The following is a 13,821-nucleotide window of genomic DNA, read 5'->3' as shown; positions in this document are numbered from 1 at the left end:
ATGGATCAGAGTCAGCGTGCGCTCAGGAAGGCAGTGATCGGTATGGATGAGAAAATGCATCTCCCCAACTTCTGCTTTAAAAAGACCTCAAGGTCATATGCATTTTATTAAAACATAAAAGGATACAGGGTAAGCTAAGGCCTGGCTTCCTGAAAATAACTCTCTCTCTCTCTCTCTCTCTCTCTCTCATAGATATGGGTACATATAGATATATTGTCTTTTTGTCCTTAAGGCTGAAATTGATGCTAACATTAGCCAGTTTCCATCTGTATTGGGTTCGGGGAGACATAATACAATTTTTCTTTAGTCTTTCCTACCTCTTAGTTTGTTAACATAAAGTTCTCAGAAAGTTAAAGTTTTCTTTACTTATCTTGGTCATTCCCCAACCTTCTCTTCCCATTGCTAAGTAAACTCAGTTCCTCACATTTTTTCATTTGGGTTTTTATTTTCCAACCCTTTAATTATCCTTGTGGCTGTTCTCTGAACTGTCTCCAAGTCCTCCCTACCATTTTCATGTTGTAGGACACAGAACTTTGAACCAATGCTGGGGATAAAGGGAGGGCTTTCCAAGCCTGCAGTATCTGTACAGATGCTTCCCAGACCATGGACTTTGACAACTTTGCTTTGGATTTCTTGCCCTCTGTGCCAACCTTGTCTCCTGGTTTCCAATTTTTTCCATCAAACACTTGCTCCTTCCAGACTTCCAGGTCCTAGCTGACCTGCTACCCTTCTCTCTTCCCTTTTTTGTTGTCTCTCCACATTTCTTCTCTGGATCCAGAGACTGCATTCTAAGCTGGTTTGCCTAAGCATCAGTAGTAGAGAGGAGGTTCAGATAATCCAGGGGCCCTGCTGTCAGAGGAACATGTTTTTTTTAAACAAGGAAATAAAGCTAATCTAAGAGAGACTATACCCTCCATCCTTCTCCATGGGCTTCCCTGCCCTCAGAGTCCTTCTGGATGCCCAACTATTCTGGCCAGCATTTCGTATCAGGACCTTAGGCAGCAAAAGCAAAGAAACTTGACAATGACTGAATAATCCAGCCATTTAAGAGTTAAGGCTCTCTCAGCTCTTTGGGATGGAGTGGATTATTAGTTAAGATCTTGGAGAGCTGAGCGAAGGCTCCTCCCCTGTCGCCCACACGCCCCTTTCACAAGATGTTTGGCTGTGGCCCCAGGAAAATAAAAAGAAAAAAAAACCAATTAAAAACAATTAAAACGTTCTGATAAAAACTTCTGTTTTTATTTAGTCGTACAAACACAGGGCAGGAACCGACCCTCCGAAGTTGCTGCTGAGTGGGGGGATCTGGTGGCGCAAAGGGATGTCGTGGAGTTTTGTGTCTGGGTGTTGAGTTCGTGCGGGGAGCAGGGGAGAAATGTGCCCCGAGGATTCATGGCGGTGGCACCTTCATGGGCACATTGCTGCAAATCCTCTCCATGTGTTCTTCCAAAGGATTTTGGAAGCTCCACGTTGTTCAAGTGGAAAAGGAGCCAGCCCTTCAGTTTTGTTTGTAATCGAAGCCCGAGTAAGGAAAATGAGGCAGGGGTGCGGGGTGGGGAGAGAGGCTCCGAGGGTGGGAGGGGGCAGAGAAGAGAGAGGAGGGGTGGGGGAGGAGGAAAGCAACTCTGTCTTGAAGGGTGTCCCATGGTTATGCATATATTTTTCTTCTATGAATGGGTTTTGCTGTAAATTATAACTTTGCCCGTGGTCCCTTGGGTCAAGAGAAATAGTCTTTAAACAGAAAAGAGCTCTGATTGGTGACTTCGCTGCTTCCCTCCCCCAACCCCCTTCCTAATGGAAACCAAATGTGCAATATGTTGGATGCTGGGATCCCTGGCCCGGGCCCAGGAATCCTCAGAATGCGAGGTTTCTCTCAAAGGCATCTTGCATTAGGCTGTGGATGGATGTCCGCTCCCCCCCAGCCTCCTTCATCCAGGAGCAAGGCGAGCAGCGGGCTTTGCCACCGAGCTCTGCCTGCGGGCTTGGGGGAGAACACTGGGGCAGAGCTCTCCGCTAGCCCTGGGCTGAAGTGCTGGCGGGCCTGGGACTCAAGCAAGGTAACTCTTTTCTCCCCCTCCCCCCCATATCTTTTTGGGCTGCTTCAAACCGAAAGTTAAACGGGAGAGAGAGAGAGAGAGGGAAAGAGGGAGAGAGAGAGGAAGGGAGAGAGGGAGAGAGAGGGAGAGAGAGGGAGAGAGAGGGAGAGAGAGGGAGAGAGAGGAGAGAGAGAGAGAGAGAGAGAGAGAGAGAGAGAGAGAGAGAGAGAGAGAGAGAGAGAGAGAGAGAGAGAGAGAGAGAGAGAGAGAGAGAGAGAGAGAGAGAGAGAGAGAGATCCCCTCCCGTTATCTCCGGCTGAAAGTTTTAGAGAGCAAAAGGAGAGCGGATGACAGGGGAGGGCAGGGCAGGGCAGGGCCCACGTCCTGGGGACTTCACATCTGCTCTGAATCCCCCGGTGTGAGCAAACGAGGGGGAACGGCAGCAACCCAAGAGAACCGGGGAGTAAAAGAGGAGGTTCCATAGCGGGGGCTAAGAGCAGACCGATGGAGGAGTTAGGGGCAGGCCGGACAGGCTCATTGCGGAGCCTCTTTGGGGACCCCGAGCAGGAGTCTGGGGTCCAGCTCTGGGTGGGTGGGGAAGGCGAGGTTCTTTCGAGTAGATTTCCCCCCACCCCACCCCCAAATAGCGGGCCAGACAACTCTGCCTGGAGTTTGGAGAGTGGATGGGGAGGAGCGAGTCAGGCAGGGCGCTAGAGGCGGCCCAGGGCCATCTTTCCAAAAGTTTCATGGGTTTTAGAGGAGGCAGGGACCCTAGAAAGCATCTTATCCAAGCACATCTCCTCCTCCAATTTTACCGAAGAGGAAGCTTCTTATTCTTTTTCTTGGAGATAAGGCTTTGGTGTCTCTGTCTTTGTTTCTGGCCCCCTCCTCCTCACCACTGTTTTCTGTTGGGATCTCTGAATCTTGGCTCATGTTCAGGAGTCTCATCCAAAGGAAAAGAACATTTTTCCAACTGGCTGGAGTTCTCAGTCAGCTCAGCCATTTGAGAGGAGAGTTCGGCACAGTTCAAGCCAGCAGGGGGTACAGCACCATTTTCCCAACTTTTTTCCTTTTTCCTTTTTGAATAACATAGAGTGATGATCCTGGAGGGGTCCGCAGAGAGTCTTTAGGCTGACCCGAATTTTGCAGGTGTGGGACACGACACCCAGAGAGGTGTAGCCACTTGTTCAAGGTCACAGAGTGACATAGCCAGGATTATCAGTTGCCTGTCCTGATAGCCATTCCATTGCTGGTCCTGTGGTACCATGCTGCTTTCATAAAATCAGCATGGCATAGTGGAGAGGGCTCCAGACTTAGAGTTAGGATGACCTGAGTTCAAATCCTGCCTTGGATACTTACTAGCTGTGTGACTCTAGGTAGTTGCTTATCCTTTCCTTAGCCTCAGTTTCCTTACTTGTAAAAGGACAATACTGGACTTGAAGCATTCCAAGCTTCTTTCAAGTTCTGAATCTAAGTTTTTAGGGACTGGGACACAGCATGCCAGACTTGGAATCAGCAAGACCTGGGATTGAATCCTGTCTTTGACTCTTGGGCAAGTCACATAATTATCCTTTGCCTCAGTTTCCTCATATGTAAAATAGATAATAATACATACCTACAGTACCTACCTAATAGGATCGAAGTGAAGCTCAAGGGAGATGATATATGTGAAATCCTTTGCAGATTTTAATATGCTATACAATTATACATTATTATTATTCTTGGATGCAATGACAGATCATACAATTCAGTTCTGGAAGGGACCTTAGAGAGGGGATCCCATTTAGCCTCACTCCTACATTTTACAGATGACAACAGAGGTCCACAAGGGTAACCTGGCTTACTCTAGGTCAAACAGGTACCAACTTTGAACTTTGAACTTTGAACACCCAAAACAGTATTTCCCTACCTTCTGGGACAAAACATTTTTTGTACCATGAAGGCTTCATAATTTTTTCCCCCAAAATCAGTCAACCTAAATATCATGTAATGTAAGTTAGTGGCTACCAAGAGAAATCGATCAATCAACAAGCATTGATTAACACCTACTATGTGTTAGATACCATACTAAGAGCTGAGAGAAGAAAGATTATTGTAGCAATATAGCTGTTCTCCTCTTGTTGTATTTGGTTATGAGTTGGTTTTCTATTCTGCTAATTTTTGGAATAGGGAAGTTCAAAACCCCCATTATATTTGGAATCAGAGGGCTTTCCTATGGATTTCATGCCGCCATTCCTTACTTATGTGACATTGTCATCTTCCCCCTTTGGGCTTCATCTTCCTACTTATAAAATAAGGAGTTGGACTCCATCAGAGGGTTTTCACCCTTGCTGTGACATTGACCCCTTTGACAGTCTGATGAAGCATGTGGATGTCTTCTCAGCATAATCTTTTAAAAGATCATAATGAAATGAAACGATAGGTTTCACTTAGAGGTTATTGAAAACTAAGATGTATTTTTTTCCTATCTAAATTCACAGAGGAAATCAGGTTAAGAATAATCTCTCTAGTCCCTTCTCATTCTAAATCCTTTGGAATGGAATGGAAAAGCTTTTATTAAATGGTTGCTACGTGCCAAGCACTGTGCTGAATGCTGGGAACAAAAGAAAACAGAGATAGGTTTTGCTCTCTAGGAATTCATGTTCCAATCGAGGGAAACAACAGTTTGAAGAGGGTTCAGCTGTGGGGCAGATGGCAAAGCTCAGTGGTCCTTGGGGGTCAAAGATGGGGCAGATTTCAATACCTGACAATCTGGAGGGCACAGGCAGCCTTCCCCTTTTTTCCTTCTTCCTTTCCCCTTTTCTTTCCCTTTCCAATATGCAATATACACATGTGCATGAAACATAATGAAAAGAATTTCAATAGTGCACAGCAGGGCAGATTATAAGACCCAGTGGTCCTTAGAGCCTAGTGACCCTAATTGGGGCTGGACAGAAGGATGGGGTCTTTAGAAGGAGGCAAAGTCATTCAAGTAGTAAATAATAGAGCCAAGAGTTGAACCTAGGTCCTCTGACACCAAATAAGTCACTAAAAAAAAGCTGACCATACAGAATTGAATTTTACTAGACCTTATCATGGAGTTGGGACACCATCAACATCTTTTAAAGTTTTTTAGGTCCTTCTCTATCAAGAAAAATGACTACTTGAAGCAAGGACATTACTGGGGTTAGGCAATCAGCACTCTGCCTCAGGGTGCCAAAATTTAGAAGGTGCTGACAACAGTTAAATTCAGAAATAACTGAATTTAGCTCCTCCTTAGCAAGAATAATGCACTCTTCTTCCCCTGCTTGCCACAACTCAGATTTTTTTGCCCCATAAACTCCTTCTCTTCCATCTTTCTATCAATCGATCAATCAATCAGCATCCCTGTCCCATCCCCCAACTGAGTTTGTTTATGAAATTTGATTTAAGGTAAATTTCATACTGATTGGAAATACACAATTCACAGGCAAATGAAAATGAAAGCAAATACATATCCTAAAATGGATTCACCACAAGTACATGCTAACTCATAATGTCATCCCCTGTAAACACTGGCTTCTCTATGGCCTCTTTCCATTTCCTGAAATACATGTTCAATCAACTTTTGCTCACTGAGTACCATCACTGAACTGGTACTTGGGTAGAACTCTGGTATTATTGTTTTAAATGAGTTGTTTCACATTATGTTCTATTTTTTCTAATTTTTGGTTTTGTTTACTAACTTCTTGGTTTATCTCATACTCAATCATTTCCCTGAACTCAGTTCTCTCTTTCAACGAATTATTTTGTTCAGTGAGCTTTTGAACCTTCTCCTCCATTTGGTTAATTCTGCTTTTTGAAACCTCCTTCTCTTCGTTGGCTTTTTGGACATCTTTTTCCAATTGAGTTAACCTCTTTTTAAAGCTGTTATTTTCCTCAGCATTTTTTTGGTTCTCCTTTAGTAAGCTGCTAACTTATTTTTTAAGGTCTTCTATTGCCTGAGCCCAATTTAAGTGCCCTTTGGAGGCAGAGGTCTTGACTTCCTCTAATAGTATGCCTTGTTCTTCCTCATCTGAAAGGGTGGAGGGAGACACCTGTTCCCCAAGAAAGTAACCTTCTATGGTCTTATTTTTTTTCCCCTTTTTTGGGCATTTTCCCAGCCAGTTACTTGATTTCTGAGTTTCCACAACCACCTCACCTCCAGTTCTGCCCAGCCAGCACTTGGAGGCTGAGATTCAAATGAGCTGCCCCCAAGCCTCAGGGGTTTTCGTCTGGGGGTGGGGCAGGGCTGATAGGGTTGCTATTCAGTGTGAGATTAAGTTCAGCTGCTCTCAGCCTAAAAGACCCTCTCACTGACCTTTGGTGCCTGTGGGTTGAGGGACCTGTTCTGTTGCTGGAGATTCTGTCCCTGAAGCCTGCTTGGATCTGCTCCCCTTGGTGCCACGTGGACAAGGCCGAACTCTGGTCTTGTTGATGGAGGACACTGCCTTTAGGTATACAGGCTGTGACCAGTCCAGGACTGACCATCCTATATGACTCTTGCTTTTGCCTTCCTTTAAATTCTCTGCAACAGATTGGGAGCTTTTCACTAGTTCCTTTGACATTGCATATCAAGGAGCACAGAGGTCCTTCTTTGAGCATCACTGCCTCTTGCTAAATGACTGCCCCTCCTCTTTGATTGAGTCTTTCTGACAACATCCTTTATAGATACCTCTTTTTCTGGTACAACTCTCAGTTGGCAATGTGAGTGGCAACTAGTTGGGGCTGCTTAGAACCATTCTGGAGATGGGCCCATGGAAACTCTCTATCAGTTGTGTAAAGAGCATGACATCTCAATGTCCACCTTTACTTTCTCTTTCTCCTGGTAATCAGATCTTTACTATTGCTCCAGGAGCGTGAGAGAGTCAATTTATACAAGCTTGTGAGTGTTTACTGTGAAATTTTCAGCGTGAGCATGTACACCTCAGCAATTGCTACAAATCAGGGATTGATTTATTGACTGCTAGACATAAGAAAATGATGGAGAAAATGTTAATAATATGGATTAAATTTACAAGTGTATATGTATATATATATATACACATATGTGTGTACATATATAATATTTGGAGAGAGAGAAAGAGACAGAGAGACAGAGACAGTGTGTCCCTTCCTGAAGAGCTAGTTGTTAAACATTTACTAACACATCCCTGCCCTGCTCCCTGAACTTACCCCATTCTTTCTTCCTTGGTATCCTTGGGTTTCTCTGCAACACATTTGATTTAGGGATATCTGTTACATTTGTGACATACACCTTCTTATGGGGTCATAGTTTTAGAGACTTGAGTCCTTAGATACCATTTAATCTAACTACCTTATTTTACATATAGGGAAACTGAGACTCAGGGAGATGAAGTGACATTCCCAGGATGACACAAATAGTAAGGAGTAGAGCTTCATTTCAAACAGACCTTCTGTTTCCAAATACAAAATTCTTTTCATTGTACCAAACTTTATCTTCTAAACATCTCACTAGAGTCAGCAGCAGGTCTAGGTTCCTCTTCTTAGATGCCCCATTTTTTTCTCTGTCACTGAGCTCTAGAATGACTTGATGATTATGGGGCACTTCAACTCTCCTCAACCTACTTCCTTGGATTTGTATAGATCTCCAGAAATTATGGCTTAGTTGGTATTCTTTAGAAATATTTAGACTGGAGGTAATTTCAACTCTCTAAGGCTTTTTTGTTTTGTTACCCATCCCTTGTTTCTTCATTCTAATTCATTTCCTTTCTATTCAAGTGGTTGTTCCCCGCTACTCCCCCAAAGTATGCAATTCCTTCTTTCTTAACTATCTACATCCCAGCTGAACTTCTGATCTTTTATGTCTTGAGGATATCTGGAGAGTTTAGCTTTGAAATCAAGTTATTTCCCCAAATGTGAAAGACCATTACTGGGGGAAGATAAATTCATGAACTACTCAAGGCATACTCTGAGAGTATGGGCTACTCCTGCATCTCCTCACAATTCACCACCATCCGTGGCAGGATAGAAATGGAAGGGGCAGTCTTGTAATTCCCTGTCCCTTGGATTGGGCCATCAGATGACCTTATGGGGTCACTTTGTATCTCCTTGACCTTTGGTGACTTCAAAGCTACCATGGCTTCCATGTCATGAGAGACAGGAGGTCTGGTTCTTAGGATGTCTTTGCTAAGTGATGGAGTTTGCCTCATCTCCTTTGCTGATCAATGTAGCTCACAATGTAGCTTGAGGAGCACTTTGTATTCCAGGGAATAAGAGGAAGGGATCTCCTCTTAATCCACCTCCCAAGTGGTTAATCTAATGAACCTGGCCCTTGATAAAAGATTCCACTACTTGCTATGACTTAGGAAAGCAAAATTAATTTTTTAAAAAAGTAACACAGTTGCAAAGTGGTGAGGCATAATACAATATTCTGTGCAAATTTTGTTGGAATTTGAATGCTTAGTAAATTAAAAAATAAGTTATTTTAGTAAATCTGAGAGAACTCTCATTTCTAAAATTAAGGAAGTTAAAAAAGAATATATTCTATTGCATGTACTGGATGGCATTAGTATTATTTAATGGCAGTGGATCATACAGTATGGGTTATATCAGCCTGTAAACTCCTTAAGGGCAGAATCTGTGTTCCTTTCCATTTTTGTATCACAGTATTTTGAACTTAATAGGTGCCTACTGAATATTATTAAATTGAACAGGACCTCCAGTTATCAATGGGCTTTGACTCCATCATCAGGGCTTGCTTGAGCTAAATGAGTGAGAAGCATAGGTGTTGACATGCAATGCCATTCAAACACCCTTTTTTAAGGCTGAAATTATCCTGGAATGAGATTTTTACCCATTTTTTCTCCCCTACCTCTGGTTATCTCTGTCCTTTCTTCTTCCTTTCTTTGTCCCCTCTTTACCATACTCACTCACTCACTCCTCTCTTCCTCTCCCTCCTCTCTGATCCCGTCTCCTGCTTAGGTCCTTCACCTCTGCATCAAAAATGACCTTTCCTTTCTCTGAATTCCTGTAGAACTTGTAGTGGTTGGAATTAGGAAAAAGGAAAGAACAGAATGGATAAATAGAAAGGGCATTTTTTGCCCAAACAATTCCACTTCCTTTTTTCCATCCCAACTTTAGGTGCTGAATACTATAAATTGGGTTGTTTTATTATATTAAACCTTACTAAAATCTATGAGGATTTGACAATTTATGTATAGTAAAACCTTGGTTATAACTATTCTTTAGCTCCACCCCACCCACTCATCTGCCCCAACTATCCCTTGAGAGACCTGGCAAGATGTTTTCATAGTATTAATTCTAGTTATGACATTGACTAGCTGACAGGTGACTTCCGTTCAAAGTCTGATTTTTTTGGACCACCTTCAAGCTTTTCCCTGTTGGGTCCTTTCCCCCTGCCTGACTCTCTTTTAGACTGAAATACCTAAGTTTTTCATTATTTCCAGCTACCACGATCATAATCATTCATCAAATGATGGATACAGCAGTATATTTCTCTGGGATGGCATATGAAGCCTATCAGACAAATCATATTTGAAAAATGAGACTGTGAAAAATGACTTTTTCTCTAAATTTGTATTTCACTCTCTCAGATTGGTGTTCAGATCTAGGCGAGGCAGATTTTGCTCTTTATTTTAGTACTAACAACACCAACACTAAAAAGCAAAGACAGATCTCTTACCCCAGGACCCTCCAGAGCTAGATGAATGGCAGAAACTGGGGAACATATTAGTTGATGTACTGATCACTGATTACCTGCCCAGTTCTGCTTTAGCTTCTATGTGGGATAAAAAGATGAGTAGAGGGCAGTTCTTTGTAGTGGATAGAGCACTGAACTTGGAGACAGGCAGATTTATGTTCAATCCTGCTTCAATCCCGACTAGCTATATGACGCTGGGTAAATGACTTAACCTGTCTCAGTCTCAGTTTCTTCATCAGTGAAATGGGGATGATAATAACAGCACATGGCCACTTTGTGGCATAGTGAATGGAGCATTGGGCCTGGAGTCGGGAAGATTCATCTTTCTGAGTTTGAATCTGGCATCAGACACATACCAGCTGTGTGACCCTGGGCAAGTCGCAGCCCTGTTTGCCTCAGTTTCCTCACCTGGAGAAGGAAATGTCAAATCACTCCAATATGTTTTCCAAGAAAAACCCAAAGGGGGTCACAAAGAGTCAGACACAACGGAAATGACAGCAGCAATAAGAATAGTAGCACAGGGTGGAGAGGATCAAATGAACTGACCCATGTAAAGCACTTTAATCTTAAACTGCTAGACGAATGCTAGCTCTTGTTAATAGTAAACGTTAGCTGTTATTTCTAAGACATGGTCTTTGTCCTCAGGAGGTTTACATCTGTCTGGGAAGGAACTCTCAGGAAACAATTAAAGAACACTAGAATTCCGTTGCCAATTTTGTCGTATAGACTCTTGGGAGTTCAGAAAAGGGCTGGATGGATGAGAAAAAAGGTACTGCACTTCCGCTTACTATCCTCATTGCCATCATCCCCTAAGAAAATGACTTCAGTCTTGGGACCATAAATTGTCAGAGCTGAACGGGAGCTTAAAGATGATTGAATCCAACCCTCTCATTTGACAGATGAGGAAACTTGAGGCCTCCTGGAAAGGGGAAGTGGTTTTTCCAAAGTCCACATGTCTGAGCTGGGATTAGAGCAGAGGGCTCCTAACTCCCAATTAAGCCTTCTTTCTACTACATTAGTTTCCAGTGGTTTGATTGGAGATGCACTTGGGATTTTTTTTTAAAGCTGCCTCTAATACTGTTATTTTTCATTTAATTGAGGCTCGTGCTTCTCGGGATATCTTCCCCCCCCCCAAAAGGATGCTAACAATAACAACAGTGATAATATATAGGGTCACACAGGGCTGGTGCCAGGACTGAAATTCAGCTCTTTTGTCTCTAAGATCAAGATTCTTTCTGATGTATTTTGCTGCCTTTCAAAATAATAATAAAGTATTGCAAGGTAGAGATTCTACCCTTGAAAGCCGATCCTTCACCACTACCATGCCTCACTGTCCTGATCATTTCCCCTAAGACTTGTAAAATTTAGAGAAGCAATGAAAGGTACAAGATCAGCTGGCACATAGCCTATCCGCGCCTTTGAAAAGTTCTGGGCAAGTCCCCAGTTTGGGGAGAAGAGAGGCCATATGAAACTACCTCTGGTTCCAGCATCATTGACAGCTATCTGGGGGGTTGCTGATTTATCAGCAAGCATGTGTTAAGCATGTACTATGTGGCGGGCACCATGGTGGAGGTTGAAGATCCAAAAACTATCTCTTCAAGAAGAGATTTTAATATTTTAATGGAGACAATATTTATTTTATATGCAAACACACATACAGATGATTATAAGTATGTATATATATATATACAACACACATTTCATATGTATAATATATACCTATATATGCAACAAATATGTATGTCATATATGTTTATGTATACATATATATCACGTTTTCTCCTCAAATAAAATATTGAAATGAAATCTGTGTGTGAAAACAAACAAAAAAAAAGAAGTAACCATAGAGGAAAGGTTCAAGTGGCTGGGGGTAGGGGGAAGCCCTGCAGAGCATGACACTTTGGCTTGACTCTTGAAGGAAACTAGGAATTCCAATAGCCAGGAGTACAGAATGAGTGCATTTGAGGCTTGGAGGGGTTATGTAAAGACATGGAGATGGTAGATAGAGAATCCTGTGTGAAGAACAGAAAAGTTCTATTTTGGCTGGATTGTGGAATGCTTGGGGGTGAGCAATGTATAATGAAGCTGGAAATATAGGAAGAGGCCAGGTTAAATGCCAAGGAGAAAAATTAGTGTTGAATTCTAGAGGTACTAGGAAGACATTGGAATATTTTGAATACATAGAGATGACGTGGTCAGAACTATGATTCAGGAAAATCACTTGGCAATTTGTGGAGGATGGATGGGAGGGGGGAGATCTTTGAGGCAGGGAGATTAATTAGGAGGTCACTGAAATAGTCTACATAAGAAGTGATGATGATTGGAATTAGGATGACGTCTGTGTGAGTGAAAAGAATGGGCCATATATGAGAGGTGTGGTAGGGGTAGAAATGGTGTATTTTGGCAATTGATCGGATATGTAGGGTGAGGGAGAATGAGGAACTAAGGTGGCAAGGCCAGGATTGGGAAGGGAATATTTGTTGATTCCCGTGTTTGCCTCTCTGGAAGGGCCAATGCTTCATTGTTCCTCAGATACACCTTGCTTACCTCTGCCTCCATGACTGTGCTCATAGTTAACCTTCCCCTTTCTTCTAGCTCTCTCTCAACTTGAATGAATCCCATCCAACCCCATCAGGGCCCAAGTCATTCATGAAACTTTACTTCATCACTCCAGTCCATGCTGTTCTCTCCCATCTCTGAATGCCTCTAGGCTGTCCCAGTGTTAGGGACTCAACTGCTCTCTAAAGGTTTCTTGTGTGGAGAGGCATCTGGGTACTGTGGAAAGAGCACTTGCTTGAAGCCAGAAACCTGGGTTTAAAGCCCATTTTTGTGACTGACTTTGGGCAAACCATTCAGCCTTTCAATGCCTTTTCCCTCAAGTGTAAAACAAAGGAGCGCTAAGATGGTTGAAGTTCCAGGTGGGGAATGTATATGAATTTTCAAAGTGCTAAGTGGTATTATTTTTAAAAAAATAATTTTTTTACATTTTTGTTTTTAATATTACCTATACTTCTCAATGTGTGCTTCCTCACTTCAACCCTAGCCATCCCTTAAAAAATAACAAAAATGTGAGGGAAAAAGATCTGCATTATATTCAGCATTTCACCCCCCCTCCCCACTTTTGAAAAGAAGCAGGGGAAGAATCTTCTCACATCTCGGATTGGAGGCCAAGCTTGTTCATTGTAATTTCACAGAATCCACCGTCTCTCATTTAGTTGTTGATCTTTCCATTATCATGGTATATGTTGGGTTTTTGGGCTCTTCTTACTTCACTTTGTTGTCATTTTCAGTTTTTTGGTATGTTTTGCTTCTACACTCCAAATATTTACAGATTATTCCCACTTTATGAGAGGGATCTTATAGCAAATTGTTATATAAAACTAGTAACACAGTAACCTCATCGGAAAGGGTGGACACGTAACATTTCACATCTGTGGCACCACCCCACCTCTCTTCTAAAAAAATTACCAAATATATTTTTTCTCCCTTCTATTTCCACCCCATTGGAAAAAGGAAAAGAAAAATAATTTTTAGATGATAATTATACATAGTTAGGCAAAGTTCTTCCCACAATCACTGTACTATATTCAAATATTTCTTTTTATTTTTATCTCTGTATATCTATGTCCACCTCTATGTCTGCTGATCTCGAACTTGACCTCTGTCTCTGCCTCTTCCTCTCATTCTTCACCCAAGCTGTCAAATCTCTGTGATAGGGAGCTGGTGGCACAGTAGACAGAGTTCTGGGCCTGGAGTCAGGAAAATCTGATTTCAAATTTGGTCTCAGACACTTAATGCTGTGTGACCCCTGGGAAGTCACTTAACTTTTGTTTACCACACTTTCTTCAACAGTAAAAAAAAAAAAAAAATGGGGATAGTCAGAGCAGCTAACTCCCAGGGTTGTGAGGATCGACGGAGACACCATTTGTAAATTACTTGGCACATAGTAGGTGGTATATAAATAATAATAATTATTATTATTAACAAGAGAGAATGTTTATCGCTGACCCTCTGGAATCATGAATGGTTATAATATTGATCATTGTTCTTATAACTTTCAAAGTCACTTGTTTTACGTTATGGTTGCTGTCATATTAATTATTCTCT

At 42.2% G+C, this 13,821-nt stretch overlaps 1 protein-coding gene across 6 annotated transcripts in view; it reads left to right on the top strand.

The window, feature by feature from the left end:
- DDR2 (discoidin domain receptor tyrosine kinase 2) overlaps nt 1-13,821 on the top strand; it is a 253,306-nt gene that overhangs the window by 22,973 nt on the left and 216,512 nt on the right. The window contains exon 1 of one of the 6 annotated variants that reach the window (XM_072648776.1): nt 1,231-1,522. The exons of 1 other annotated variant lie outside the window; for it this stretch is intronic. In XM_072648776.1, the coding sequence (XP_072504877.1) occupies nt 1,373-1,522 (150 nt within the window). In that variant the 5' untranslated portion in view covers nt 1,231-1,372. Of the gene's footprint in view, nt 1-1,230; nt 1,523-1,718; nt 2,055-10,359; nt 10,484-13,821 lie in introns of those variants that run through there. 4 more of the 6 variants (XM_072648773.1, XM_072648774.1, XM_072648772.1 and 1 more) reach the window with 4 other exon arrangements.

Source organism: Notamacropus eugenii, chromosome 2 (assembly GCF_028372415.1).
Source record: "Notamacropus eugenii isolate mMacEug1 chromosome 2, mMacEug1.pri_v2, whole genome shotgun sequence".
NCBI lineage: Eukaryota > Metazoa > Chordata > Mammalia > Diprotodontia > Macropodidae > Notamacropus > Notamacropus eugenii.
This window is presented reverse-complemented; position numbering and strand designations above follow the sequence as displayed.